General features: G+C 37.8%; 1 protein-coding gene across 12 annotated transcripts in view; it reads left to right on the forward strand.

Moving 5' to 3' along the window:
* Nucleotides 1–26,207, forward strand: part of DNM3 (dynamin 3) — a 643,632-nt gene that overhangs the window by 580,927 nt on the left and 36,498 nt on the right. For 8 of the 12 annotated variants that reach the window (XM_061382633.1, XM_061382635.1, XM_061382630.1 and 5 more), the window contains one exon: nucleotides 22,575–22,737. In XM_061382633.1, the coding sequence (XP_061238617.1) occupies nucleotides 22,575–22,737 (163 nt within the window). Of the gene's footprint in view, nucleotides 1–22,572; nucleotides 22,738–26,207 lie in introns of all 12 variants that reach the window. The other 4 variants (XM_061382632.1, XM_061382627.1, XM_061382631.1 and 1 more) reach the window with 1 other exon arrangement.

Below are 26,207 nucleotides of genomic sequence, written 5' to 3' on the forward strand. Positions count from 1 at the left end.
AGCACGCGTCTCCTGATAGAATGCACTGTGGAGGTCATCTCATTCATGTGGTTTTCTTGACAAAAACATACAACCTGGATTAATAATGAAGAAACACCAGATAAGCTCAAATTGAGAGACCAAATAACTGGTCAATACTCTTCAAAATTTCCTGACAGACCATGGTTGTGTGGTTTTATAAGATGTTAACATTTGAGGAATCTAAGTAAAGAGTATACAGGAATTCTGTTAATTTTGCAAGCTTTTTATAAGACCTAATTATTTCAAGATGAAAATGTATTTTAAAATCAGAGATAGGGTTATGATAGTTTCCAACCTCCCTTATTCTCAGAAAGGCCATTTATTAGAGCCCTCCCCTCCCAGCTCTATCTAAAGACATCAATGCAGGGCTTCAGTAGAAGGGGGCCAAGTGTAAGGCTGGAAGGAAACAGTTTGGGTCTGAAACACAAGGTCCCTACTGTGTTGAATCAGCATGGCAGAGGCTATTAAAATGCCATCTTTTTCACCCTCCCACTCCTCTCTCTTTTCCTCTAGCTCCATATTACACGTCCCAGACTGCTTTTAATCCTATTGGGAGGATGTGCAGCAAGAAAGAAAGAAAAAATAATGAATGGCTGTATTCCTTGGCACATGAATAACAGTTTCCCTTTTGGGGTTTCAAGAATAAAAAATGAGAGGCTTTTAATCTTGCAAACTTGTGCAAATGTGTGTGTGTGTGTGTGTGTGTGTGTGTGTGTAGATAAAAATGTAAACTACCACTGTGGTAAGAATAATGCTGATTTTTAAAGTCTGCTAAAGCGAAAGGAAGCATTTTTCCAGAATAAGGTATGTTAGAGGCCAGTGGGAAAAAAGAACAGCAGATGACTGTGTTTAGAGCTGGGCGAATTAGGAAATACCCTTTTCATAGTTAACTCTAAATAGATGAGCTGTTGTTGCCAAGATGTGTTTATCAGAAGTCTAGGCCATCTCACAGGATGTGAAATCTGGTTTAACTGTGTAAAACAGCTCTGTGTTTTTATTTTAGCCAAAACTCGGCAAGACTCATAGTCAGTTCCCTCCCCAATAGATTAAAACAGCAACAAGGACAACAAGCAAACACACTGAAACAGCAGAGTAAATGTTGGCAGGAAGCCTGCTGTGATCCAGCCTTGTTTTGTAGAAGGAATCCTCTCAGTTTGATGCATTGCTTCTCCCAAGTGAACTCCAGAGAGTTTTACTTAAGATAAAATAAATTGAAGTGAAAATAGAATCTTGCTGTTGGTCATTCCTTCTACTTAAAAAAAAGGCAGGCAAAATTTCCACGCTCTCGTTGACTCTCTCGTTACTCTCTCGTGGGTTGACTCTCTCATGGCTGTGGAAATGGTGCAAGACAAAGCCACAGAGAGAGTAGTCTGGTGTGAATACAGACCACATGCCTCGTTACTTGTGCTTCTTTCTGGGGTAATCTGTCTTCAGTGAGCAGGCCTCCCTCACTTGGCCAGGTGAGATTCCACCAGGTTGCCTCTCCGGTGACTCAGACAAGGCCTGGGACTCACTGAATTTACATTAAAAATCCTATGGGCATCTGGACACCCCCCTCCCCTCACACACACACACACACACACACTTAATAAGCATAAAGTTGTGCATTTCCCTCTATAGTGATGGCGCTGCTGGCTGTTTTTGTTGTTTTTGGCTTTGAGGTCTTACAGACCAGCCAGCCGTTGTGTAAGCATAGTTTGTCTGAATTGCTTCGGGACTAACTGCCTTCTTAGAAGTCCTCTTGCTGTTCATGATTTTTGCCAGCAAGCCATTTCTATTGTTAATTTAAAATTCCTCACTCTGCCTTTTCTGTGCTATAAGATGGTAAAGTTTAGTAGTCCTTTAAACCCTCAAGATTTTGAGGGGTCTTCAATTTCTGTAATTTGGGGTAGGGGTTTTAAGCCAGTGTAGAACTTGTAAATTTGCTAAGTTTAATCAGAATTGGGGAGGGGATGGTGGTTAATACTAAACTATTCTGCTCATGCTGTTTTAAAAACTTCTGGTGTGTGTGCCTTTTGATTTTTTGCTCATCATACAGCCTATTCAGAAAAATTTAAAAAAAAATTAAGTAGCTCTTGGCAAAAGGTCAAAACCAGCATTGCAGGGAAGGTATTTAAAAGTCTTTTAAGTGTGGCTATTTGTATAAGCAATAACCGAACATTTCTTATGACCAGGGAGGACTATTTTCACAGTCTTTCATGGAAATATTTCTAGACGATCTCTGTGGCTCTTTTCCTTGAGCTCATTTATTTGCTTTTGCTTTAGAACAGAGCATTTTAATGAGCAGTTTTATGAGCTTAACCTGCGTTCTGCAAGCTCCACATGACTGGATTCCTGTTACATATAACCTTTGCCCTATTTTCCATTAAAACACAAGATTTTCCTATAATCAACTCTGTACTAAGTAAGACCTTAAAGGAAAGAATGCAACGATACTTTGGTCTCCTATTCAGGCTACTCAACATGTTTTCAAACTATTTGTTTCCTTGTTGTTTTAAAAATTATACATATGAATATTTTAATCATAAACTCCTTTCTTTTCTAAGATACTTATATCCTCATGGGTTTCATATCTTTACCCAATCCAATATCACCACCTCCCTCTGAATGAATACCTCTGTGTTTACCATCCACTGAGGCAGGGACAAAGGCAGCATGAACCCCAAATCATTTTCGAAATAGGAACTTGTAAGAACAACAAATCACATAGGTTTTTTTCATCTTATATGTATACAAATGCTAGGGCCTGAAAGTTCCTGCCTATGACAAAGTTAGATAACCATTCAATGCACCTTGATTCCTTCTCTTTGTCTCATAATTGGACATTAAAATAACTATTTTCTATTCTATACATAGTATCCCAGATGTTTTTGTATAGAATGACTTTTTTTCCTCTAACCTAAGACCATCCAAATTTGTTTAATTTTTCTTCCAAGTTCACTTTCTGTGTTTAAATCAGTTTTATTGAGGTCTGCTAGACATTCAAGTTCTCCCTTTCATTTGAGCAGGCTGCAGAACCCCTGGAAGGGTCTAACAGTCCTGGAAACAATGGAGACATTGTTGTTTGTCACAGGCAGCTCCCCTCTCGGTCACGCATTCCAGCCATGTTTGCCTTTTAAAACTATACTACGGATTTAAGATAGTCTGCGGTTCCTTGTAACACCTAGCTCTTTTTCTACCCTGCTTACTTCAGCCAATCTGTCCTCATCTTATAATCTTGTTTACTTTTTCTTTTTAGAACAAGGAGGGCACTCTTTAAAACAGAGTAAAATAAGTTTAGGGTAAATGAAAGGAAATCTACTTCACATCGGAGTTAGAAACTTATGGAACTCATTAGTTCCCAAAGGTGGTGCTGGCAGGAAATGTAAATGAATTCAAAAACCTCTTAGCCAAATTTATGAATGAGAGCCACAAATGGCTACTGAGAAAACCAGAACTCTGCCTGATTTTTACAACTGAAGACAGAGAGTTGCTCCAAGCCCTCCCACAGGAGGTCTCTTGAGATCTGTTGAGTCGACTGACCTTGGGTCTGGCCCCTGATGGGTGTCCTCTCAGCACTTGTCTCTCTCTGGTTTCACAGAGGTTCAGAAAGACCCTGCAGACCGATTCTTAAATAGGCAACTTTCTTTTTGAAATAACATTTTTTTTTTGGTAACTGTTCCTTTACCGTTCAACCATCTGCCTACCACAGTGCCAATTATGACTGTCAGTTAGGGAATGGTGACGTCTGTCCAGTGGAAACTAGCTGAGATCACATTTGGATCTTAAAACATCGATACTTTCTTTTATGTAAAGTTAGACCTTTCTTTTTCCTGGGACTTTTCAGGCTTCAGACCGTAAATAGCTTTCTTACTTCATCCTATACTCTATCCTTGGTAGAATCTTTGATCCCCTCACCCCTTTGACTTTTCCCAGATCTGTATCTGCAGGGGTTCTCAACCAAGGACACTGAAAAAAATCACAGATGCTCCAGGCCTCATCCCAGACCAAGTAAGTCAGTCTCAGTGGGTGGGGCCCAGTCATGGATATTCTTCAAAATCATCCCAGGCTGTTTTCAGCAGCCAGATTGAGAGCCTGGACTGGCAGGTTGTTATAGAATTTCTCCTCCCCCTGAACCCCTTGCTCATCATCTCAGTGCCACCTGAGGCATCAGTCTGCCTTACCCCCACCTTTCCACCCCCTCAACTCCCCTGCCACCCTCCCATGTTAGATATTCATTAATGATTTTGGCGGAGCTCACTGTACCAGTCAACAATGCTGGATCTTTATGCTGTCTGCTTTCAACTGTGAACTCCCAGGAAAAGAGAACTTGCTGCAAAAATGTGGTCCCTTGCTGGGGACTTGCCTGGTGGTCTAGTAGTTAAGACTTCACCTTCCAATCAGGAGATATGGGTTCGATCCCTGGTTGGGGAGCTAAAATTCCATAGGCCCCATGGCCAAAAACCCAAAATATACAAGAGAAGCAATATTGTAAATTCAAGAAAGACTTTAAATATGGTCATATCAAATATATATATAAATGGCCCCTTACAACTTTATGATACCCAACACTTGAAGGGCCTTCACCTCCTTTTACTCATCTTTTTGTTGACTGACATGGTACCTGCTCCAAATAAGATCTTTCTTCACATCAGTTGCTCACTTTCCCTCTAGGCAGGCATGGGTCCTTTTTCTTTAGGAGAACATTGAGGCCAACCAGAGGAAGCTGCCCGATGCCATTATTTCATCCTTCCTCTGTTGTCTTCTTACCCTTCCCTTCAGTCTTCAGGAAGAAAAATTCCACTTGCATTTATTAAACACTGTGGAGTACCAACCATGTGCAATGAATTACACTACAGTTTAAAAGACCTACTAGAAAGCAATTAACAAGAATTCATAGGAGAGATGTAAATTCTTAACATGAAGAAATTTAAATAGGTGATAAGTATTTAGGATAGAGAGATCAATTCTGATGGCCAAGGGAAGGTTATCACATAGATGGTGACATTTGGGCCAGGTCTCGAATAGTGCAAGGATTTTAGCAATCATGTATTAGGCAGAAAGCACTTCAAATTCAAGAGGACAGAGTGGCCAAAGGTACCAGGTTGTAATGTGTATGATTTGATCTGGAAATAGTGAACAGCTGGATATAGCTGGAATATGGCACAGAAGGTGCCATATTCTTTCTAAGTATTTCTTTCAAAATGTTTAATCTTTCTAAATATTTCACCTTTACCAATATCCTGAATCTTGTTCATTTTAACATCATCTAAAATTTAATATGCACAACTACCTTCGCAGGTATTTTTGGCCTTTTTTTTAAACTTTATATATACATATGTCTTCCCTTTCCTACAAGAAATCATTTTGACCCTGATTGTCTTGATATGTACCATACCATTTCCTTGATTCCTCTGCCAAGCTCTCAGAGCATGATTTATACTTTATTTTACTCCCCTTTGCATGGTCCTCACCTTACCCTCCTATTCTAGCTTCCAGACTCCTCCCACTTTCCTCATCCCCCGCCTCCCTCCTCACCCCTGCAGAAAGGCTCTGTTATGGATTCTCATATAATTCGGACAAAAGATCGTTGGCCAGTCTTCATTCTGTTTAGCCTCTTAGCAATAGCTGGCATTACTAGTAACAGCATCTTGAAAGTATTCTTATCTAAAGTAGCTGGGAGGATGTTTGTTCTTTGAAATTCTCCCCCTTCTTCCACACCTTGGTGGTCTTTGCTAGTACTTCTTCCCCTTCTTAACTGTGGATATCCTAAAATACTTTTCTCCATCCCTTACCTGTTTCATTTCTTCATTCATTCTTTCACTCTAAGACCATTTATTGAGCACATGCACGAGGCCAGGCACGTTGCTAAACACAAAGGTAAATCTGGATTTCTCTGTGCACACACAGACTTTAACATGCTTTCTGTTCTTATGGTTCCAGTTTCTACCTCTGCATGAGAAATTTCTAAATCTACATTTTCTGCTGTGACTTCTCACCTGGACACTCATTCTCTGATTCAAGTTATCCACATATATATCTTTTGCATCTACTCAAACATAATTTGCTCAAAAATAAATTCATTTGCTCAATGAAAATCAGTTTTCCTGCCTCAGATTACTTACCTCAGTCAATGAAGTCATCATTTTAGTCTTCTATGCTGGAAATTTGACTATGATATTTTACACTTATCTCAGTCAATTTTGTATCCTTTCTTAAGGATGTCTTTAAGAGCCACTCTTACTCTATTTTTATAGCTACTCATTTGATCCAGGCTTTCATTACCTCATATATACTACTACCATAGACAATAATTGGTCTCTCCATTTCCAGTCTCACCCTCCTTAAATTCATTCATCTTACGAACAGCTGCCATAATAATCTTCCTAAAGCACCATTTGATCACATTCTTTCTGGTGACATTGCATGCCCACCACATCACATCTCATCTCTTTAGTCTAACTCTAGTTTTCCACAGTCAGACCACTCATTTCACAATTCAGCCGCTCTCCTTCCACTCAATGTGTTTGTCCCTATGACCCCTCCAATATTTCCCCAAACACATCAAGCTAATTTCCACCTCTTTCCTTTGTTCCCCTTGCCTGCCTACCTTCTTGATGTCTGCACACCATAGTACAACCAGGTGACGTCTCACATACTTTCTTTCTAGAGACTTATCTGGCTCCTGAAAACTCCAGGAATCTCTCCTCTCTTCAAAAGCCAGTTATCCTTAGAGGCTTTTTACCATACAGCTTAGCTCTTTTTACATGCTGTTAGTATGACACATTGTTCCCTGCCTTTTAATCAGCTCCTTCCCAAATAGATGGTAGACTTCTCAGGAGCACAACTTGTGTTGTGTTATTCCCTTCAACCTGCCAGGGCATCTAGCAGATTTCTTATCCTATGTTCTATGCTTAATATGTAGTATGAATTAATTGTTGTAATTATCTATCCTTCAATAAACTGGTCTAGACCAAAGAAAGACTCTGCAAGGACAATAGGAAACAGTCTTTACACTGTATACAAAAGGGATCATTTTCCACTCTACAACATTAGTATCTAATCTGCATATCAGTTTTGATGTAGATGTCTCTTTCTGACTCAAAAAGAGTCAGTTAAAAGGTAGTCATAGAGCCTCTAAATCTAAATATTAAATTATATGAAATACAGGGGTTGTAATAACTCATTAAATGATATCAAGATGGGACTTCCCTGGTGATCCAGTGGTTAAGACTTGGCCTTCCAACACAGGGGATGTGGGTTCAGTCTCTGGTTAGGGAGCTAAGATCCCACATGCCTTATGTTCAAAAAACCAAAACATAAAACAGAAGCAATATTGTACTAGATTCAATGAATACTTTAAAAATGGTCCATATCCCAAAAAGATGACATCCAGGTGAATTTGGTCTACCAAATTCAGATTGGGGAGTGGGATGGAAACCACAGGACAGATGTCCCTATATTTTTTTTAAAAAGACAACAACAGATAACAAAGGAACTAGAGCGAGAGAGAGAGAAGTCTATAGATTGAGATGAAGCTAAGAGACATATCCACCAATCACAGTATATAGACTTATAGGATTCCAATTCAAGCACATAAAGTGAAAAAAGATTTTTTCAAAGACGGTTGGGGAAATGTCATTGAACACTGAATATTTATAATGTTGAGAAATTATTAATATTTTTAGAAGTAATAATAGTACTGGTTATGTTGGTTAAGGGTCCTTTTCTTTTCGGAATACATACTGAAATATATACAGATAAAATTATATGATGTTGGAGTTTGCCTCAAAATAGCTGAGGAAGAGAGAGAAAACAAGGATACCCATGTGGTAAATTATTGAAGCTGAATAATGAGTACCCCCAGGTTAATTTATATTATTCTCTCTACTCTCTCTACTTATATGTTTTTAAAATTTCCCCAGTAAAAATATTTTTAAGTAGTCACTGATGTTAAGCAATTCTTATGAAATATTTTGGGGTGACAATGGTACTATGGTTATGGTTTTTGAAAAGGAGTCCTAATCTTTTAGAAATTAAAAGTTGGACACAACTTAGTGACTAACAGCAATAACAACACACTGTCTACACGGTCCAGTGAGGTAACCACCATTGTTACTGAACACTTGAACTGCGGCTAGTCCAAATTGAAATATGCTCTAAGAGTAAAATACATACTGGATTTTGAAGACTTCATACAAAAAAAAAAAAAAAGGAAAGAAAGTAAACTATCTAATGATGTTTTTGTGCTGTGCTAGTTTGCTGGAGCTGCCATAGCAAAGTGCCAGATACCGGGTGACTTAAACAACAAACATTTATTTTCTCACAATTCTGGAAGATAGAAATCTGAGTTCAGTGTGTCAGCAGGCTTGGTTCCATCTGAGGCCTTTCTTGCTGGCTTGTAGATAGATAGCCATCTTCTCTCTGTTATCACCTGGTCTTCCTTCTGTGTGTGCCCATGTCCTCATTTTCTCTCCTTACAGGAACACCAGTCACATCAGTTTAAGGCATGCCCTAGAAAGTCTCATTTTAACCTAAGTGTCTTTTTAAAGATGCTTTCTCCAAATGCAGTCGCATTCTGTATACAGTTTTGAGAGTTAGGACTTCGACAAAGGAATTTGGGGCAGATACAACTTAGCCTATAAATATATGTCAAAAGATAATATTTTGGATATATTTCATTAAAGCATTATTCAAATGCACTTCACTTGTTTTGCTTTAGTGTCTTTTTTTTTTTTTTTGCCATATAGAAGTTCTATTTTTTTTTAATTTTATTTTATTTTTAAACTTTACAATATTGTATTGGTTTTGCCAAATATCAAAATGAATCCACCACAAGTATACATGTGTTCCCCATCCTAAACCCTCCTCCTTCCTCCCTCCTCCCTCCCCATACCATCCCTCTGGGTCATCCCAGTGCACCAGCCCCAAGCATCCAGTATCATGCATCGAACCTGGACTGGCGACTCGTTTCATATATGATATTATACATATTTCAATGCCATTCTCCCAAATCATCCCACCCTCTCCCTCTCCCACAGAGTCCAAAAGACTGTTCTATACATCAGTGTCTCTTTTGCTGTCTCGTATACAGGCTTATTGTTACCATCTTTCTAAATTCCATATATATGCGTTAGTATACTGTATTGGTGTTTTTCTTTCTGGCTTACTTCACTCTGTATAATAGGCTCCAGTTTCATCCACCTCATTAGAACTGATTCAAATGTATTCTTTTTAATGGCTGAGTAATACTCCATTGTGTATATGTACCACAGCTTTCTTTATCCATTCATCTGCTGATGGGCATCTAGGTTGCTTCCATGTCCTGGCTATTATAAACAGTGCTGCGATGAACATTGGGGTACACGTGTCTCTTTCAATTCTGGTTTCCTTGGTGTGTATGCCCAGCAGTGGGATTGCTGGATCATAAGGCAGTTCTATTTCCAGTTTTTTAAGGACTCTCCACACTGTTCTCCATAGTGGCTGTACTAGTTTGCATTCCCACCAACAGTGTAAGAGGGTTCCCTTTTCTCCACACCCTTTCCAGCATTTATTGCTTGTAGACTTTTGGATGGCAGCCATTCTGACTGGCGTGAAATGGTACCTCATAGTGGTTTTGATTTGCATTTCTCTGATAATGAGTGATGTTGAGCATCTTTTCATGTGTTTGTTAGCCATCTGTATGTCTTCTTTGGAGAAATGTCTATTTAGATCTTTGGCCCATTTTTTGATTGGGTCATTTATTTTTCTGGAATTGAGCTGTAGGAGTTGCTTGTATATTTTTGAGATTAGTTGTTTGTCAGTTGCTTCATTTGCTATTATTTTCTCCCATTCTGAAGGCTGTCTTTTCACCTTGCTTATAGTTTCCTTTGTTGTGCAGAAGGTTTTAAGTTTAATTACGTCCCATTTGTTTATTTTTGCTTTTATTTCCAATATTCTGGGAGGTGGGTCATAGAGGATCCTGCTGTGATGTATGTCGGAGAGTGTTTTGCCTATGTTCTCCTCTAGGAGTTTTATAGTTTCTGGTCTTACGTTTAGATCTTTAATCCATTTTGAGTTTATTTTTGTGTATGGTGTTAGAAACTGCTCTAGTTTCATTCTTTTACAAGTGGTTGACCAGTTTTCCCAGCACCACTTGTTAAAGAGATGGTTTTTAATCCATTGTATATTCTTGCCTCCTTTGTCAAAGATAAGGTATCCATATGTGCGTGGATTTATCTCTGGGCTTTCTGTTTTTTTCCATTGATCTATATTTCTGTCTTTGTGCCAGTACCATACTGTCTTGATGACTGTGGCTTTGTAGTAGAGCCTGAAGTCAGGTAGGTTGATTCCTCCAGTTCCATTTTTCTTTCTCAAGATAGCTTTGGCTATTCGAGGTTTTTTGTATTTCCATACAAATTGTGAAATTATTTGTTCTAGCTCTGTGAAGAATATCGTTGGTAGCTTGATAGGGATTGCATTGAATCTATAGATTGCTTTGGGTAGTATACTCATTTTCACTATATTGATTCTTCTGATCCATGAACATGGTATATTTCTCCATCTATTAGTGTCCTCTTTGATTTCTTTCACCAGTGTTTTATAGTTTTCTATATATAGGTCTTTAGTTTCTTTAGGTAGATATATTCCTAAGTATTTTTTTCTTTCCGTTGCAATGGTGAATGGAATTGTTTCCTTAATTTCTCTTTCTGTTTTCTCATTATTAGTGTATAGGAATGCAAGGGATTTCTGTGTGTTGATTTTATATCCTACAACTTTACTATATTCATTGATTAGCTCTAGTAATTTTCTAGGTAATTTTAGGGTTTTCTATGTAGAGGACCATGTCATCTGCAAACAGCGAGAGTTTTACTTCTTCTTTTCCAATTTGGATTCCTTTTATTTCTCTTTCTGCTCTGATTGCTGTGGCCAAAACTTCCAAAACTATGTTGAATAGTAATGGTGAAAGTGGGCACCCTTGTCTTGTTCCTGACTTTAGAGGAAATGCTTTCAATTTTTCGCCATTGAGGATAATGTTTGCTGTGGGTTTGTCATATATAGCTTTTATTATGTTGAGGTATGTTCCTTCTATTCCTGCTCTCTGGAGAGTTTTTATCATAAATGGATGTTGAATTTTGTCAAAGGCTTTCTCTGCATCTATTGAGATAATCATATGGTTTTTATTTTTCAATTTGTTAATGTGGTGTATTTCATTGATTGATTTGCAGATATTGAAGAATCCTTGCATCCCTGGGATAAAGCCCACTTGGTCATAGTGTCTTTTAATGTGGCTACAGAAATGTGGCTTGCATTTTATCTCTATAGGATGACATATTTTATTTCTTTGGATTGTTAAGACACTGTATCCATCACCTGTTGGAGGAGTAAGAATAAGTCTTAATTCTGAATAAATTTCTCAGTTTCAATTTAATTTCACTTTTAGTACTTAGTTTAACTGAGGTATTGTTAATGAGCAAGAGCAGTGAGATGGTACATGAAAAATGAAAGTGAAAGTCACTCAGTCATGTCCAGCTCTTTGCAACCCCATGGACTATACAGTCCATGGAATTCTCCAGGTTAGAATATTGGTGTGGGTAATCATATTAACAGAAAATAATCTAAATTTCCTAAAGCATCTTTTAGATATTTTATCTGGATCATCTGGTAAGGCTGTTGGGGACCCTAGGATGTTGGCAAGGTGTATTCACTAAACCATCTGTATGCTAATGCTAAGTCACTTCAGTCGTGTCCGACTCTGTGCGACCCCATAGACGGCAGCCCACCAGGCTCCCCCGTCCCTGGGATTCTCCAGGCAAGAACACTGGAGTGGGTTGCATTTCCCTCTCCATTGCATGAAAGTGAAAAGTGAAAGTGAAGTTGCTCAGTCGTGTCCGACTCTTAGCGACCCCATGGACTGCAGCCTACCAGGCTCCTCCGTCCATGGGATTTTCCAGGCAAGAGTACTGGAGTGGGGTGCCATGGCTGAAAATGTTGTCTTGAGACCTTTGAGAATTCTGCAGTAGAATCCCATTGACAACTTTATCAGCTACACTGTTCAGTGGACCTTGAAGAAATGTAAAACTCTTGACTATAGGTGCTTCTTTAAAGGCTTCGTTTTTTTTTTTCCAATATTCTTGAAAGACATAATGATTCTACCTAAAGAATTTTACCATTGTGTGTTTCTAATCCATTGCATTCTTTTATGTTTATTTTTACATATTTTTGCATGTAAAGCAAGTACTCTATTTACACTGAACTTTTAAGATAAGAGAGAACTAAATTAAAGCCACTGTGTACCATGCTGTTATTTTACTATATAGTTAGTCTCTTATGACCTCCCATGCTGTTTTCATAATACTTGAATTTTATCGCCCCTGATCTCCCTAGGACTTAAATAACTTTACTATAATGCATCAGTAGTCATCCACGTAAACATTTTTGAAAGACTGAACAACAAACAAATTCTGTTTTATAATAGTTATTTTTTTTCTTTCATATTTTTGTCCATCATCTAATCTGTGTGAGACCCAGTGTTCATTGCATAGACCTTATAACCCCTTAATACCCTGATTCTAATGAGAGTATCTGTTAAACAAATTGTATGATAGAAGTAATAATTTGAAATTTCCCTGCAGTTATGCATTTTTAGATGAGAATAATAGAATTCCCAAAGCATAAATTACTCTTGTGAAATGGTCATTTTTGTTCCTAGTCTTCAGGTATTTTCTTATAAATGATACCACTAGGATTTTTCTTGTGATCATAACGTTTGGTTACTTGAGTATGAAACATTTGTGATGATAGTGATCTTAGAAAATTAGCAGCAGCAAAAGCATCACTCTGAATCAAAGAAGAGCCTTCATCATGATCATCATGAAGAATTGTTTTATGTCTACAAGGCATTTCTCACCGGACTATCCTAGCAGCATTTGGAAGCATATGTTTTGTTTCAAGGTGTTTTCATATCACTTTTGCTGGTGGGGTGAGCATCAACCCCACCCTAGTCAAGAATGGAGAAGAGCTCATAGTATGTAACAGTTAAGAGGGTACATCCTGTAATCAAAATACCTGTATCGAATTCCCACCCTACCACTTATTAACTAAGTGACTTTAAACGAGTTTGCTTTTCAGACTCTTCAACTGTAAAATTCAAATAGTAACCATAATAAATAATGGTATCTACTTCATAAGGTTGCTGTAGGATTAAATGGGTTAGTATATGTAAAGCAGTTTGAATACTCCCTGACATTTTATTGTCATTTAGTGAGATTTTTTTCTCATCATAACTTTCAACGTAGAAACATTTTTGTATGGTAGAAGTTAGTCTACCAATTTGGTTGAAGAAAAAAAGAAAAAATATAGCCCACTAACTAGTATGTGTACTAATGTAATAAGAATGCATCAGTGTAGTAATGGTGTCCTCTAAGAATTTTCTTAGCATCATTTTAGCCCTATAACATTTACCTTTTTGTTGAGATTAACTGCATATTTGCCATCAACTATTATGATCCTTACCTTCAAGAAACTTTCATTTTGGTTAGGGAAGTCAACATTTACATACCTAACTAAGATATAAGACAAAGGATCAAACGTCTAAACTGAATGTTCAGAGGGTGTTGTGTTTTAGAGGCAGCATTCAAAGATGTGTTGCATTTGCACTAAACCTTGAAGGATGAGTATGTGGAGGTGGAAGAAAAAGACTTTAGGCTGAGAGGACATCATGACTATCTCTGGATGTTTTCTTCACTTGGATTCTTTAGGACATAGGTAACAAATTAAATTCAAGTGTACTTAACTTTTTAAAACTAACAAAACCCTTTACTGCCTGGTATGACTGCACAGTCCAGAGGTAGACAGAGCTGTCAGAGCCAGATCCAGACATTCCAATAATGTCTTTAAATATCTGCCTCTCTCCATGTTTCATCTATACAGTTCTCCGTGTTGACTTCATTCGCTGGCAGGTTTGAGCCCTCTTCACTCTGACGCAGGCTAGCCCTCAGGCTTACATCTTAAGAAGCTCTCATCCTAACTGAGAGGGAGCTTCTCCTTCTAACAGTTCTAACAGATGTGCAGTGATTGGCTTTTCTTGGTCACATTGCTGTCTGTCATCACAGAGGCCAGGCCAGATAGGTAGATTGGTGACAGGGTACTTGGCCTGATCCATGCAGTCCCATCTAACCACCAGAACTGAGAGTGGGGGAGAGGAGACTTCCCACATTCATATTTGGTCTATCAACAGAGGAGGGATGGCACGACCTTGTGATAGAATAGAGAGGATGAAGATGGATTATTTTTTAACTCATTTCCCTCTCACTTAGAGAATGCTAAGAAGTACAGTTAAATCATTTGAGTGGGACCATTGTAATTTGCCATCACAGCCTCCTTGACCTTCTGCTTCTCTGAATTCCTACAGCACCTATTAATTTCACTAAGCAATGTAACACTGAATCACATACTGTTTTATAATCTATAGTGAGACTGTGTATTAGCATTCTCCAGAAAAACAGAACCAATAGGATGTGCATGTTTTATACATATCGATATGTCTCTCTATATGAGTCAGTGATCCAATTTGAGTCTGAAGGCAGTCTGTTGTAGAAGAAACAAGAGCCAGTGTTTCAGATGAAGTCTAAAGAGAGTCTGCTGGAGAATTCTCTGCTGAGGGAGGCCAGTCTTTTTGTCCTATTCAAGCCTTCAACTGATTAGATAAGGCCCACCCATATCACAGAGGACAATCTCCTTTAGTGAAAGTCCACCAATTTAGATGTTAATCTCATCCAAAAACACTTTCATAGAAATATTCAGAACGTTTGTATCAAATATCGGTATTCTAGTCCATGGTCCAGCGAAGTTGTCAAACAAAATTAATCCTCACAGATTGTTTTTATGTTTACCTTTATTTTATCTGTTCCTGTGTTCTGGTGGTTTTTCTCTTTGGAAATATTCTAGTTCTTGTTCTGCTATTCCAAAAATATGTAATTACTTTTTAATCAAAAAGGAAATTTGTATCAGTTGATTGTCATTTCAGTTCTTTTAGTAAAAGGGTTTTATTTATGACAAAGTTAAATTTTAAACAGTTAATATTGTTAGTTAATCCTAATACTTAATATTGAAAAATAACTTTGTCCCTTTTGAAATTACTAAAATAATCTAAAACCAAAAATGATGGTGAGGGGAATGGTTATCTTTGAAGAAACCTTTTAAATTGTTCTGTTTAGACTGTTTATTGTTTGGATGAAAGGTTGCTATTCATGGCAAGTAAACTTGGTATATAAAGATTGAAATTTTCCAAAACTAAATATTACCAATTGTAGAAAGAATTCTTAGTAATACTGTTTAGTAATATTTGATGTATTTATATATGTAATATATTTTATATATCTGTATTTTTCATATTTATAAACTTATCTGTTATATAAAGTAATACAGGCCTTTAGATTAAAACCTAGATTGGAATTATTATAACTTCTAGGAGTACCTCAACACAGAGCTTGTAAATTTTTAGATTTCTTTAAGAATCCTCATGGGCTTCCCTGGTAGCTCAGCTAGTAAAGAATCTGCCTGCAATGTGGGAGACCTAGGTTTGATCCCTGGGTTGGGAAGATCCCCTGGACAAGGGAATGGCTACCCACTCCAGTGTTCTGGTCTGGAGAGTTTCATGGACTGTATAGTCCATGGGGTCGCAAAGAGTCAGACATGACTAAGCAACTTTCACTTGCACCCACTTCAGTATTCTTGGGCTTCCCTGGTGGCTCAGCTGGTAAAGAATCCTGATGCCTGCAATACGGGAGACCTGGGTTTGATCCCTGGGTTGGGAAGATCCCCTGGAGAAGGGAAAGGCTACCCACTCCAGTATCCTGGCCTGGAGAATTCCATGGACTATACAGTCCATGACCCCATGAGTCAGACAGGACTGAGTGACTTTCACTTTCACTTTCAGACATACAGGGCACTGGACAGAAATATACTGTTAGGCAGCTGTTGAGCTAAATGAGAGTTAAAAAAAAAAAAAAGATATATAGCTACATCAGAATTAAGATAGGTTTGTTGTTGTTGTTAATCAAATAATTATCTTTAAAACCCTAAAGGTTTTCTCAATGTCTGTTTAATTTCATATTAATCTTACATAGTTTTATAATGTTTATCATGATGTTATATAAGATGAAGAGATACAAAGCTATAGAGAGACTAAAAAATTAACAGTAGGTAAAGGAGAAGAGTCAAGGAAGGAAAATAACAGAATCAGAAAAAGTTGGGTCCTGCCTGCTAACATAGTGGTTATCCCCTGTGTACCCTGGATCAGGTGAGGCTCAGTGTTTTCTCCTGTAATAGGGCTATTTCTTACAGAATGGAGGTGCAAATTAATGCCCCTTTGCTTCCCAGTGTTCTGACTACAAATACCGCTCACATCTGTAGACATCTTCAGACTGTTAAAATCTTTATATCAATTGAAATACAATTCTCAATGCAGATAGCTGTTTACCCTTTCCAGGCAAATAAGAGGCTGAACTCATTTGTAGGAATCTAAGAGATCATGCTGTATAACAATACCCCAGTTATCTGAAGCTCAGTCGCTCAGGTTCCTTCAGAAACAGAAATCCAATCCCTCAGGAAATGGCCTGGGTTGGTTAGTTTTTTCCGTCATTTATTCCACAATATTTACGAAGCTCCTGTTAAATGTAGGGCCCTGTGCTAAGTAAGTACTAGGGCCCTGTGCTAAGTACTAGGGGAAAGTAATGAGCATGTTCTCTCGGCCTGCCTTTGAAATCTTACCCAACTCTGAAGGTCCATCTCGAATGCTGCTATCAGTAAAGACTCCCCAGAAGCCCACCGTGCTTGAGCTCACCTTTGACTCACTAATTCATCTGACACTGTGTTACCCTGCTACAAGCAAGGTGTGTGGTTTTAGGCTTCATTTATGTCTCTCACAGACCACATTAGGCACTACGTAAACATTTGTATTGACTTTATAGTGAAATACCCGTCCCAAAATAACAGACCACAGCCTCGACTATCCTCAAAGACTTCCTGAAGCATGTTTCTCCCACAGTCTTTTTTTAAAAGTTTGGTTGCCTCCCTTTCTGGCCTCTGCAAATTAGAAGTGAATGGGAGTGGGGAAAGGTTTTTACTGAGACAATCTCCATAAGGTGGAGCTGGAAGATTCAAAGCAGCATTACCATGGCAACATATTTTCATAATGATGACCTGCTTCACTAAGAAAAGTTAAATTATATTTTTTACCCTTTGTTTGAAAGGAAATGGCAACCCACTCCAGTATTCTTGCCTGGAGAATCCCATGGACAGAGGAGCCTGGTGAGCTACAGTCCATGGGGTCACAAAGAGTCAGACACGACTGAGCAACTAACACACACACACCCTTTGTTTACAGTAGTGGAGAACTGTATAACAATAATAAGATGCTGGTTATGTGAAAAAAATCAGTTGTGTAAATCTGGAGGTTATCTCCCCAAGTTCTCCACTGGTGAGAAGAGACACAGCAAAGCCCCCTTGAGCTCTGTAGTATGTTTATGTGTATATTCCTGACGGGACACTTTGTATCTCTGTTATTTCACTTTTAAAGAGTGCAGTTCTGTGCATGTATGCTAAGTCGCTTCACTCATGTCCAACTCTTTGAGGTTCTATGGATTGTAGTCCATCAGGCTCCTCTGTCATGGAGATTCTCCAGGCAAGAATACTGGAGTGGGTTGCTATGCCTGCCTCCAGGGGATCTGTCCAACCCAGGGATTGAACCCACATCTCTATGTCTCCTGCATTGGCAGGTGAGTTCTTTACCATTAGCGCCACCTGGGAAGCCCCCAAAGAGTGCAGTCACCAGCCTTATTCAGATGGTTTCAGGATCCTCAAAGAAGCTTATGACATAAGTAAGAGCTTTAAGGAAAGGAAGGAGACAAAGACAAAACATGAAAAATAGACATCTTGGTAAAGCCCAGAGTTTTTCTGTAGTGGATGCTTTGAGGTATGGCAGGAATTATTTCTGATCTGGCTCCTTCATTCTTTGACCTGTTGAAGTTTCAGGTCTTTGTGTGTTAGTAGCTCAGTCGTGTCCGACTCTTTGCGACCCCATGAACTGTAACCCGCCAGGTTTCTCTGTCTATGGAATTCCCCAGGCAAGAATACTGGAGTGGATTGCCATTCCCTTCTCCATTCAAGTTTTTAGGAAAAAGCATTTAAATTAAAATTTTATACAGCAGCCTATTTCTTGAATACTGTGTAAATAATATTAATTTTTACAAGCAATTCTAAGTTGTTATTTTTGATTATTTAAATTGCATTAGATTTCTCAAAAGCTATTTAGAAAAAAAATTACAATAGGAAGGCCTGTCCATTGTTATTTTTCAAAAGGAAAGCTGGTTTTCACAATATTATTCACATTTTGTAAACAGCATCAATGAACCTGCACATAAAAGGTTAAATGTTTGCAGACCATTCTTTTTTTGCCTCAAAGATCAGAGACAAATTACTATTTTTATTTTACATTCCCTTGATGAGGATAATGATAAACAGCTGTCACTTCAGTGCTTAGACTGCAAAGAATCCTATCGCAATCCTATAATTTAAACAAAGAAAAAATACACAGTCATACACAGTATTCATACAGAAAAGAGAATCATAGAGAATTTGCTTAAGGGAGCATTTGCTCTCTGTAGTTACTCGGTTAAAAGAAAAAATTCTACATATGTACATTTCCCCCATTCATCTTAGACATATTAGAAGGGACAATTACTCCTCTCTTTCTAAAATCATAACTTGAATTCTATGACTCCCCATCATGCCCATGGTCTTATCAGAGTAGTTAAGATTTACATGTAACTACACATCTACTAGGATTTCTAAAACCTAAAGAGAATTTCTAATTATTTTACTAGTTATTCTGAAATGTTTCTTCTTTTTTTTAATGTTGAGAATTGAACTGTTCAGTGTTCTCTATTCAGTCCAATTTTTTGCTTATTACTTTCATCTGGTTTCAAAAAGTGAAAGTCAATGTCTTTTGCATATTTTGATATGCAGAAATTAAAGCAAGGCTAGAAGTTAAGTATAGGGTAAAGTGGGAAAATTTAGTGTTTCTATATGAAAATAGAAATGGTGGTATAATTTTCCTGGTGTTTCATTTTCCTAGAGGTTCTTTTAATTAATACTGTTTATTCCGGTTTTCTCTTTTGGCTCAATCATATTTTTTATTTTTACAAATATAAGTATTTAAATGTCATCTTTTCCTAGAAACTCTTTTTACATTTATTATTTTATCTGTGAAACTGATTTGACAAATTATGGGTTTTTCCCCTTTTCATAATAGTTCTTATTTTTTTTTATACCTAAAAAAAAATAGAAATTGGCTTCACATTGTATCCAAGGATCAAACCCAGGTCTCCCACATTGCAGGTGGATTCTTTACCGACTGAGCCACCAGGGAAGCCCAAGAATACTGGAGTGGCTAGCCTATCCCTTCTCCAGGGGATCTTCCTGACCCGGGAATCGAACTGGGGTCTCCTGCATTGCAGGCAGATTCTTTATCAGCTGAGCTACCATCGTAGCCCCTCACATTATATTCACCTTATATTTGTTGAACATTTCAGCTCTCAGAGCCTCAGCACGCTCTTAGGTTGATGATAACAGGTACCCACCTCCTAAGGCTGTGGTGTGGATCATCTACGTAAAGTGTTTAGCACAGTACCTAGAACACAGAAAGTGCTCAAACATGTTCCTGGCAGAGAAAGTATGTTGATGCTAAAATGCCATCATCCCCTTTTGTTAAATACGACAGCAAAATCCCAGTATGTTTCAGGTCAGAGAGACGAAATAAAATGCATTTTATCTATTATGGAGATATATATTGCTTTACGTAAAAGGTGTTTTCCTCAGAAAGCTGTAGGTCATGTATTTTCACTTGATACATACAGGATTTCATCGTCATTTTATCATCCTCACTATAATCAGGGCTTCCCTGGTGACTCAGATGGTAAAGAATCTGTCTGCAATGCAGGAGACCTGGGTTTGATCCCTGGGTCAGGAAGATCCCCTGGAGAAAGGAATGACAACCTAATCCAGTATTCTTGCCTAGAGAATCCCATGGGCGGAGGAGCCTGGTGGGCTACAGTCCATGGGTTCGCAAAGAGTCAGAGGGGACGCAGCAACTACTACTTTCACTTTCACTATGATTAAGTAGTAGTGGATCCTAATTCATCAACTTGGGATTTCTCTCATCTCCAATTTTGTAACAAATAGGCACTCTTAGAGATCCTAAAATGTACTGAGGCAGCCTCCTTGATTTAGGCAAAGCCTTTTTAGTATCAACTCCTCCTCCTTCTCTTTCTCTGGTACATCAAGCTTTGTGCTAGCTGATGAGAAGGGAGAATTAAACAAGACCCTGGAGTCTAATAGTGGGAGAAGCATACCTAGGCTGAATATAAATCATAGATGGTAGTACAAGACACAGATGAAGTACTGTGCAGGGAGTGACGGTGGGTCTGAGGGCCACTGGGAGTTTGTCTAGAAGAGGTGATGGTGAAGCTGACTTTTAAAAGATAAAAGGTCTTCACAGATGGAAGGAGGGGATTCCAGGGAAAGAGACTAGCTTGTAGAAAACATGGAGATTTAAAAATAGTAGTTTGCTATTTTTATATTATTTGAATTGAAAATGTCTTGTGCTCAAATTTTTCAGCTTAAATTTTCATAATGTGTGTTGAGAACCTAGCAGCTCTCTAACTCATTCCATGAATATTCAGAAAGGAAAGAAAGAAACTAACATTAATGAGAAGCCACAAGGCCCTTAGCTACGTTACTTCATATGTATTATCTCATTTATCCCCATTTTAAAGATGGGGAAGCTGAGTTTCAGTTACATTAAATAAGTGAGGTGTGGCCACACAACCGTACCTAATAAAGCCTGAGTTTAAACCTAAATTTTTACTTTCAAATACGATGCCCTTAAGACAACATTGCAGTTACCACTGATTCTTAGAATTTAAGCTTAGTGTGGCACACAGTCTTCAGTAGTTTTTAATGCCCTGGGGAGTTTGTTTCACTGCCTTTGCTGATCTTCCCTCTATCACTTTACCACTTTATCACCCTAGTTACCTATTTATCCCAAATCCTATTGTGCGTATATTACAAATTAATGATGAAAGTAAGGAACTACCTGATTTACTTCTTTCAGTGACCAAAGACCATTTAAAAAGAAATGGTATAGGCATAGGGAAACAACTGTCATTATTGACATCTAATCCCCTCTCTTGCTGCAGCAGCAGTAAGATGCCTCAGAAATGTCCTCCAGTTGTCATCATGAAGTATGTGACTCGACTCAGGTTTGGAAAGTAACTGTTGTGTTTTAGAGTTAGCACATATTATTTTAATATTTGTAAGGTGTTAGAAAAGCAACAGAAGCCTATATAAATGTTTAGAACTAATTTCTATCTTTGTTATTGTTGATCTTGTGGCCTACAAATATGCCTTTCACACATACGTATTGATCCAAAGTTAACACTTATTTATAGATCCATTTAAGCAATTCAGCACAGTGCTTTGACAAGAACTGATTGGATGATTAAAAACCTGGCAGATCAAAGTAGGTACATTTCCAAAGAAAATTACTTCATGTCCACATTGGAAGCAATAAATTATATCCCCCTCTTTTTTTGCATTAGTAATTAAATCTTTCCAAATGCTAAAAAGCAGCCAGACCACTAACAGTATTTGTATCATGTTCTGGGGCTTAGATGGTTCAACCTGACTTGAAATGGAGACCATTTATTCTAAATTGATTTCAATGCCAAGCCAACAGGTCAGCCCTTAATGATGAAGATGCCCAGCCCAGCCTCTGGTGGATAAGCCAAAATTAATTAACTCAAGTTGCAGAGTATAGAAAACAGATGCTTCTCTCATGTTGCACAAATAAATGCTTTGTGTTTGGATGTATTCTGTTTTATTCAAAGAATAACAAGTTGGAAGTTAAAACTCTAAGTTTTTCACAGTGGAGCCAGCCTTTAGTAGTGATGACAGAAGCATGAATTTATAGAACAAATTCCAGCAAGTGCATGGAAAAATGCATTATTCCCTGTATCTCTTATTTTGGCTCCAGGCCAGGCCTAGGAGATTTAGTTTTAAATCTGGACTGATCCAAGTGCTGATCCATTCCAGAGCAGACCTAGGAGTTCCAGAACACCACCAAGGTTATTTCTAATCTATAGAATCCCTGGAGACCCCTCCCAGAGGTTTACATCTGCATCAGATACTTGGATTCAGTTCTTTGGCCAACTTGAAAATGACTTAAGATTACATTGTTCTCTAGAGGTACATTGTTAGGTGCACTGTTTATCTGATTGTCTGTCTAAACATTCATTCAGAATCCCAGTATTTTGCTTTTCCTTGATTGTGGCCGGCTAAAGGTAGAATAATAACTGCGTGGTTCTGATCTCTTTTCAGAATAAATGGCTGTTTGATAAGATAAAGATGTTACCATCTGGTAGTACAACTTCAAATTCAGTAAACAGAAGTCAATCATATGATAATGTCTGGTATTTTTTTTTCTTCTGAATCAATGTGAAATAATCCTTGTTTTTCTTTCCTTTCTGTTAGACTGAAAATGATGAGAATGGCCAAGCAGAAAACTTTTCTATGGACCCACAGTTGGAGAGACAAGTGGAGACCATTCGCAACCTTGTAGACTCCTATATGTCTATTATCAACAAATGTATCCGAGACCTAATCCCAAAAACAATAATGCACCTTATGATCAATAATGTAAGTGTTTATCAGCTGTCTCATTTTTAACTTCTAATCCCATACTAGCGTGGAAATTGCTCACACTCTCTTCAGCTTCTTTGTGATATTTTCTGGATGGTCAAAACACCTATTACCCAGGCTTATCATTTTCCATTACAAGTGGTAATTGACTGAGTGGAAGGGAACTTAGGAAAGAAAACATAAATTACTTCTAGCTACAGTAAAGTGGTATTTCCTATTGGCTGTCTCCTCTAGAAGGGTGTGAATTTGCTCATGATAAAGCAGAGAAAAAATACTATAGTCAAGGAATAAATTAGTTGCAAAGCCAGGAATAAAACCAGATACCCTGGCTTCTAGACTTTGAAATTAAAAGCAAAAGATATCTATTCTTTTCTACATATTCATACAGAATACGGTAATATGGTTCTTCTCACCTTCTAAAAATTATAGAATACTATTTTAACCTAGCAAAGGGCTTTTTGCCCTATCACCATGGATACAAAATGAGTTTCTTTTTCTTTTCTAAGGTAAGATGATAGAACCAAGGATCTCAAAGTAATTGATCTATATTTCATAGAATCTTTCCCTTTTCATGGTTATCTTTACAGCAGTCAGGAAATGATACTTAAATTACATGGTCTGGTTTGGTTCTTTTGGTCGCTACTTTGCTAAACTATAAATAATACCGCTTTATTTGAGAACTTATCTTTTAGATAAGATAGGCTATAATGGGGTGTTTTATAGCAGGCTTTTCTGATTCTTGAAAAATACAACACCAATTTTATTCTTTATTATCTTCTAAGGACACATTTTTATTTAAATCAATAATATATTATTAGCATTTGCTTGTAACAAAAATTAGATGGTAAAGTACAAAAGAGCCCCACCCTAGAATTCAGGAGAAACCTGGATTCTATACTTGGTTCTGTTACAAACTCTGTTGTTGTTCAGTCGCTCAGTCATGTCCTGCTCTTTGTGACCCCATGGACTATAGCACACCAGGCTTCCCTGTCCTTCACTCTCGCCCTGAGGTTGCTTACTCATGTCTGTTGAATCGATGATACCATCCAACTGTCTCAACCCCTGTTGCCCCCTTCCCTTCTGCCCTCAATCTTTCCCATCATCAGAGTCTTTTTCAATGACTCGGCTGTTCGTATCAGGTGGCCAAAGTATTGGAGCTTGTTTCAGCATCAGTCCTTCCAATGAATATTCAGGGTTGATATCCTTTAGGATTGACTGGTTTGATCTTGCTATCCAAGGAACTCTCAAGAGTCTTCTCCAGCACCACGGTTCAAAAGCATCAGTTCTTCAGCACTCACCCTTTTTATGGTCCAGCTCTCACATCAGTACATGACTACTGGAAAAACAGTAGCTTTGACTATACAGACCTTTGTTGGAAAGTGATATCTCTGCTTTTTAATACACTGTCTAGATTTAACCTAAAACAATCCTTTGTGTCTATTTCCTCCATATATAAAATATGAATCATAAAAAGGTATCTGGATTAGTTATTTGTTCCCCAAGATAGTATATATGGAAGTATCAATACAATGAAAAGTATAGTTGTAAGAAACTAATATGGCTGCCTACTAAAGAATTGAAATAACCATTATCCATATATTAAGATTCCTTTCAAAATTCTAAGTTTGACAGTTTGTTGTTCATGATGTATGAGTTCCTTGACTTGAAGACCCCAGTCACATGAGCAATCTTGTTTCTAACTCACTTTATTTTCATACACATTTCATTTATTCAAACAAGGTGAGCAGAATGCTTTGAAGTATCAGCAGCAGGTAAGCAATGTATTGGAAATGTATTGGAAACTATAAATTATATACTTAAGCTTAGTCAATGGCCTGCTGTGTGACCTGAAGCAAATCATTTGGCCCCTCTAGACTGAAGTCAGTCACTTCTAAGACTACACTAGGAACCCTGAGCTGCCCCCCAGAATTGTCAGAGAACATAATAAATGTGACTCTATGCCATTTTGAAAAATATAAAGTACTAAACAAATAGTCTGTGTATTTTTCAAATTACCCTCTTAACTTCACTTAAATGAGTTCAGGTTGTTTTGCTGTGGAATCCAGGCACTTGCTTATTTAAACATTTTCCTGATTAAGAATCATTTATCTTTTCCCTGTTTTACCTAGAGTCATTAGTGCTGCCATCAGTTCAAACGCTGCTCTGCTCTGCACTATATTAAATCATCAGCACAGGAAATAGCACTTCCTGTCTATAGCTGTGAGGAGTGGCTTGACATAAATTAGTCAAAAGGGGAAAAAAAAACTGATTGCAGATCTATCCTACTTTCACCTTCTCAAGAAACACACACACACAAAGAAACATGAGGATAATTGCCCTTACCCCTCACCACTCACTTGCTTTATGAGATGGCAAAACCCCTACCTAAAGGTATTATCCATTGAAGTGAAGTTCTGCTAATTGTCCTCAAGGAGACCTCACATAAGAGTCATGAGAAAGAACACTTCAATTAAGACTTGATCTCCAAGGTCAAACCTTGAGGTAGAGATTGATAGGAATGTGGAGAAAGTAAAAACATTATGTAATGCTGGATTCTTATGACATTATGGCTATCTTTGTTTGAATATAATATTTTATATCTACCAGAAAATAGTTTTATACATCTAGGATGATTGCTTTCCTTTGGATATTATTTTATCCACATTTTTACCATATATGTAAAAGTATATAGAGCTTCCCTGGTGGCTGAGTGGTAAAGAATCTACATGCCAATGCAGGAAATGCAGGTTCAATCCCTGGTCTGGGAAGATCCCCTAGAGAAGGAAATGGCAACCCACTCCAATATTCTTGCCTGGAGAGCCCAGTGGAGCCTGGTGTTCTACAGTCCATGGGGTCGCAAAGAGTTGGACATGACTTAATGACTGAAAAACAAAAATGAAAGTATATAGTTTTATATATGTGTGTGTGTATAATATAAATTTATATGTATAATTATGTATATGTAAAAATACAAATCCCTTTTAAAAAAAATATATTCTCATGACATCTTATGGTACAGAACGTCTGATCCCTTTTTGTTCATTCCAAAAGCACCCTTTTGAGTACAAGGAACAGAAACACACTGAATACCCAGTACTGTGTCATACATATGTGTTGATTTTTTTTTTTTAAACTTAAAGTGAAGAGATCTTCAAGTGAAAGAATTAATCTTAAAATCATAACAAGAAAACTAAATACTTTGACTCCTCATTCTGAATTCCATCTCCTTAACCCCGCTATTTCTAAAAATGGTTGTGGATGAAAAAGCCAGTTGTTCCTGCAGAACTGATAAATGCCTAAAACCGGGTCCTCTATTTGTTAACTATCACTATTGAAAGCCAGGCTGTGGCCTTTCCTCTCTGAAATGGGAATGGCTACTCTGCCTTCTGAAAACGAATATGTTTCAGCCAACTTTCATAAAGTTCAGAATTTGGTGGGCAGTTTCCTTTGAAAGTTTACATTAAGTG

This window comes from Bos javanicus, chromosome 16, assembly GCF_032452875.1.
Source record: "Bos javanicus breed banteng chromosome 16, ARS-OSU_banteng_1.0, whole genome shotgun sequence".
NCBI classification, from domain to species: Eukaryota; Metazoa; Chordata; class Mammalia; order Artiodactyla; family Bovidae; genus Bos; species Bos javanicus.